The sequence below is a fragment of the Bidens hawaiensis genome, unplaced genomic scaffold (assembly GCF_021521415.1).
Source record: "Bidens hawaiensis isolate Kalapana, Puna unplaced genomic scaffold, B.hawaiensis_p1.1 tig00003290_1, whole genome shotgun sequence".
Taxonomy (NCBI): domain Eukaryota; kingdom Viridiplantae; phylum Streptophyta; class Magnoliopsida; order Asterales; family Asteraceae; genus Bidens; species Bidens hawaiensis.
In genome coordinates this window covers 76,378-79,866 of record NW_027491182.1, presented here as the reverse complement: position 1 = coordinate 79,866, position 3,489 = coordinate 76,378, and the positions used below count along the sequence as shown (strand labels likewise).

General features: G+C 39.4%; 1 protein-coding gene across 1 annotated transcript; it reads left to right on the top strand.

The window, feature by feature from the left end:
- Positions 1-2,848: 2,848 nt before the first annotated feature.
- Positions 2,849-3,211, top strand: LOC143623098 (uncharacterized). The gene has a single exon (XM_077094079.1). It carries the CDS (start codon positions 2,849-2,851, stop codon positions 3,209-3,211), a length of 363 nt encoding a protein of 120 aa, XP_076950194.1.
- Positions 3,212-3,489: the final 278 nt, after the last annotated feature.

Sequence of the window (3,489 nt, the reverse complement as noted above, 5' to 3'; positions counted from 1 at the left end):
ATATACACAAGCACACACACAAGTCCAAGGCTTAGGCCTAAAACAAGGATTTTCAAAAACTTTAAAATCGAATTTTACTTCGGTTTTCCTATATTTCTTCTTCTTAAAGACGGTTTTACGTGGCAGGTATGCAGTAACTGTAAGGGGGACATGATTGTTTTTTGAACTCTTGACACCAAGGTTATTGAAACCTAAGGATAAGCAATGCGCACAAATCCCAATCAGTCGCGGGACCTGGTTGCTTACCTAGAGAGTTCGGAAAGGGCATGAAACCTATTAAGCCAAAGTGTACCACACCAAACGCCATACGAATCTCAACTTTAAGCTTCAAACGTAACCACGCCTTCTTTGTGAAACTGATATGATTACACTCCTTACGATGTCATACAAGTCATGGTGGTTCATGCAGCGTGTGACTCCGACCCTCAATGTTTTACAATGTGTTTTAACCAAAAGTCTGAAAAGTCGTGGTGATACACGAATATGCAACTTTTTGTTCGATTTATTTATGAACTTTTGATTTCTATGTTGGAACATAAGAGTCCATGGTGGTTCATTAAAACTCTAAGCTCCTCACAACACTTATTATTATATCTATGATTTTCATATTTAACAAACTTTATCAAAGATTTCTTTTCTTTATATATCATAGACTATTCCGAGTCTCACGATTTTCGTTACCCTTGTTCGCAGAATAGCTTTCAGACATTTTCAGCGTTGCTCATCTGGAACCTCTTGCCACAAGATGACTGCCCAGATTAGACGTGCACAAAAAAACTGGTTCCGTACCCGAACCGGTGGAACCGACCCGGAACCGGTTTCGGTTCGTACCCGGTGTACCCCATACCCGGAAAACCGGACCCATATAATTTCTCAAAAATCGCTACCCAGTTCCTACCCGGAACCGGTTCCAACTCGGTGCCGGTTCCTACCCGAAATAACCGGCTCCGCTGGTTTTTTTTCAAAAAGAGCCGTTGTAACCGGTTCTAAAGGTAATATAGCCGTTGTAACTGCTTGCAATGGTAATAGAGCCGTTGGAACCGGTTCCAACAGCTGTATTACTGTTGGAATCGGTTTTTGAGCTTAAAAAACTATATAAATGCTTGATCATTCACTTGTTTTACCACTCCAACTCAAAAATATCAAGAAAACTTATCGGTTTACAATTTACACCAATTATTTTCAATTCCATTCCACCACCACTTGATAACTAGTTATTATGGCAATCCAAAACAAGGGCAAAAGAAAGGCGGCGCCTACCAATTCCGTTTTTATTGACCCAGTTCGAACCAAAGATGACCTCGGAGTTGCAAAGATCCTCCCTCATAACCACAATGAAGAAGTATTGCGGAATTGGGATTTGGTTGAGTTGCTTAATGGAGACGTTAAGGCTCGTTGTAAATTTTGTGGCACTTATTTAAAGCATGATTCAAACTCTACTTTAAAAAAGCACATCGAGAAGAAATTTTGCAAGGCGTTGAAAGAAGTTCCCGTCACGGTCCACGCCGAATTGGGTAAAGATTGGGCAATATTTCGTTACAACGTGAAAGCGGTTCACGATAGTATGGCAAAGTTCGTGATTCAACAAGGTTTGCCGTTTAACCACTTCTACAACCCTCAATTGACGACCTTGATTAGAGAGACTCTTCAACCACGCTACACCCATGTAAGTCATACCAGTCTTCGACGTCATTGTCTAAAGTTGTGGGAATGTGCCAAAAAAGATTTAATTGATTTTTTTGACACTTTACAAACGGCTGTCAACTTAACTAGCGATGTTTGGTCGGCACCCCATGGGTTACCGGAATCGTACCTTTGTGTGACCGCATATTGGATCGATCCGGTATCTTGGCAAATGATGAAACGCACCATCGCGTTTGAAAACTTTCCGTTTCCACATACCGTCGAAAAATTGTTTGAAATTTTGGATGAGGTAATAACCACTTTTAACTTGAGGAAAAACATTTTTTCAATGTCGTTTGATAACGCTTCTAACAATACAAAAGCGGTAGACAAGTTATATATAAAATATACACCACTCTGCTACGGAAAGTTTTTTCATACTCGATGTGTTGCCCACATTATCAACTTGGTTGTTCAAGATGGTCTTGACAACGAAATCATGGATGGCAGTTTGAGATTATTTAGGTTGATGTTACAAGATATTTTCAAAAGTGGAAAAAGAAGACATCTTGAATACAAAAACTATTGCAAGTCGGTTGATAGAAAATATTTGGTGCCAAATTGGAACGTTCCAACCCGTTGAAACTCGACTTGTAATATGCTCGCTTGTGCTTTTTCCCAAAAACAAACTATACAAGCGTTTCATAGAACGCTAATGGATCGTTGCGAAGCCGATATGTTTCCAAACGGTGCTTGGGATAATATCGGTTACTTCTTGGACTATCTTGATATTTTTAAAACCGCAACAACTAAATTGTCGGGGGTTTACTATCCTACCAGTTTTTGGGTGTTGCAAGAATTATACAACATCTCCTTGAATTTCAAAGAGTTTGAAAACAAAAATGATCTTTTCGAGCATATTGTTGACTCAATGAAGAAGAAGTTCCTAAAATATTTTGAAGGAATACCACCCGTGTTTACTTGTGCCGCCGCTTTAAACCCCTACATAAATGTTGTCGGGGTTGAGGCGTTGATCGAGGAAATATATGACAACATGGTTGCGCACGAGATCTATCCCATGGTGTCGACGGAAGCAAAGGATTCTTTCAACAAATCCCTTCAGGAAATCTATGACCATTAGTTCAAAATTTATGGTCCGAGCTCAAACTCGCCTTTTGTTAGGCAAGCAACATCAAGTAAGCCATGCAAAGACAAGCTTATAAACATGATGAATGCGGTTCGTGAGTCGGCGGCAAAGCGGCAAAGGGGTAACACACCAACTAGTGAGCTTGGCCGATATAGGGGAGCAAACTATGGAGAAGGTGCAACGGTCGATGATGTTCGCAACCTTGACATTTTGGCATGGTGGAAAGGAAAGCAAAACGAATTTCCTATTCTTTCTGCCATGTCTCGTGACTTGCTAAGCATCCAAGCTTCAACGGTTGCTTCGGAATCGGTTTTTTCACTTAGTGGAAGGATATTATCGATGCGAAGAAACCAAACTCACTCCCGAGTCCTTAGAGATGTGCATTTGCCTAAAGGATCATTTGGACGCGGTGGATCGTATACAAGACAAGGCGAACTTTGAAGATGAAATACCACTTGAACGTCCAATTCAAGAGATGGAAGAAGAATCTTCGGGTGAAGAAGACGAAGTCGTAGAACTCGACTAATTTTAATTTGTATTTTTTGTATTTGTTGTAATCATTTTTGTATTTGTTCTAATCATTTATGTATTATGTAACACGAATCAATTAATATATGTATTTTTAAAGTGTTATTTGTTTGTGTTAAATAAAACACTTGTCTTAAACACTTAAACTAACTTTTAAACATATATATATAATTATAGAACATTACACAACG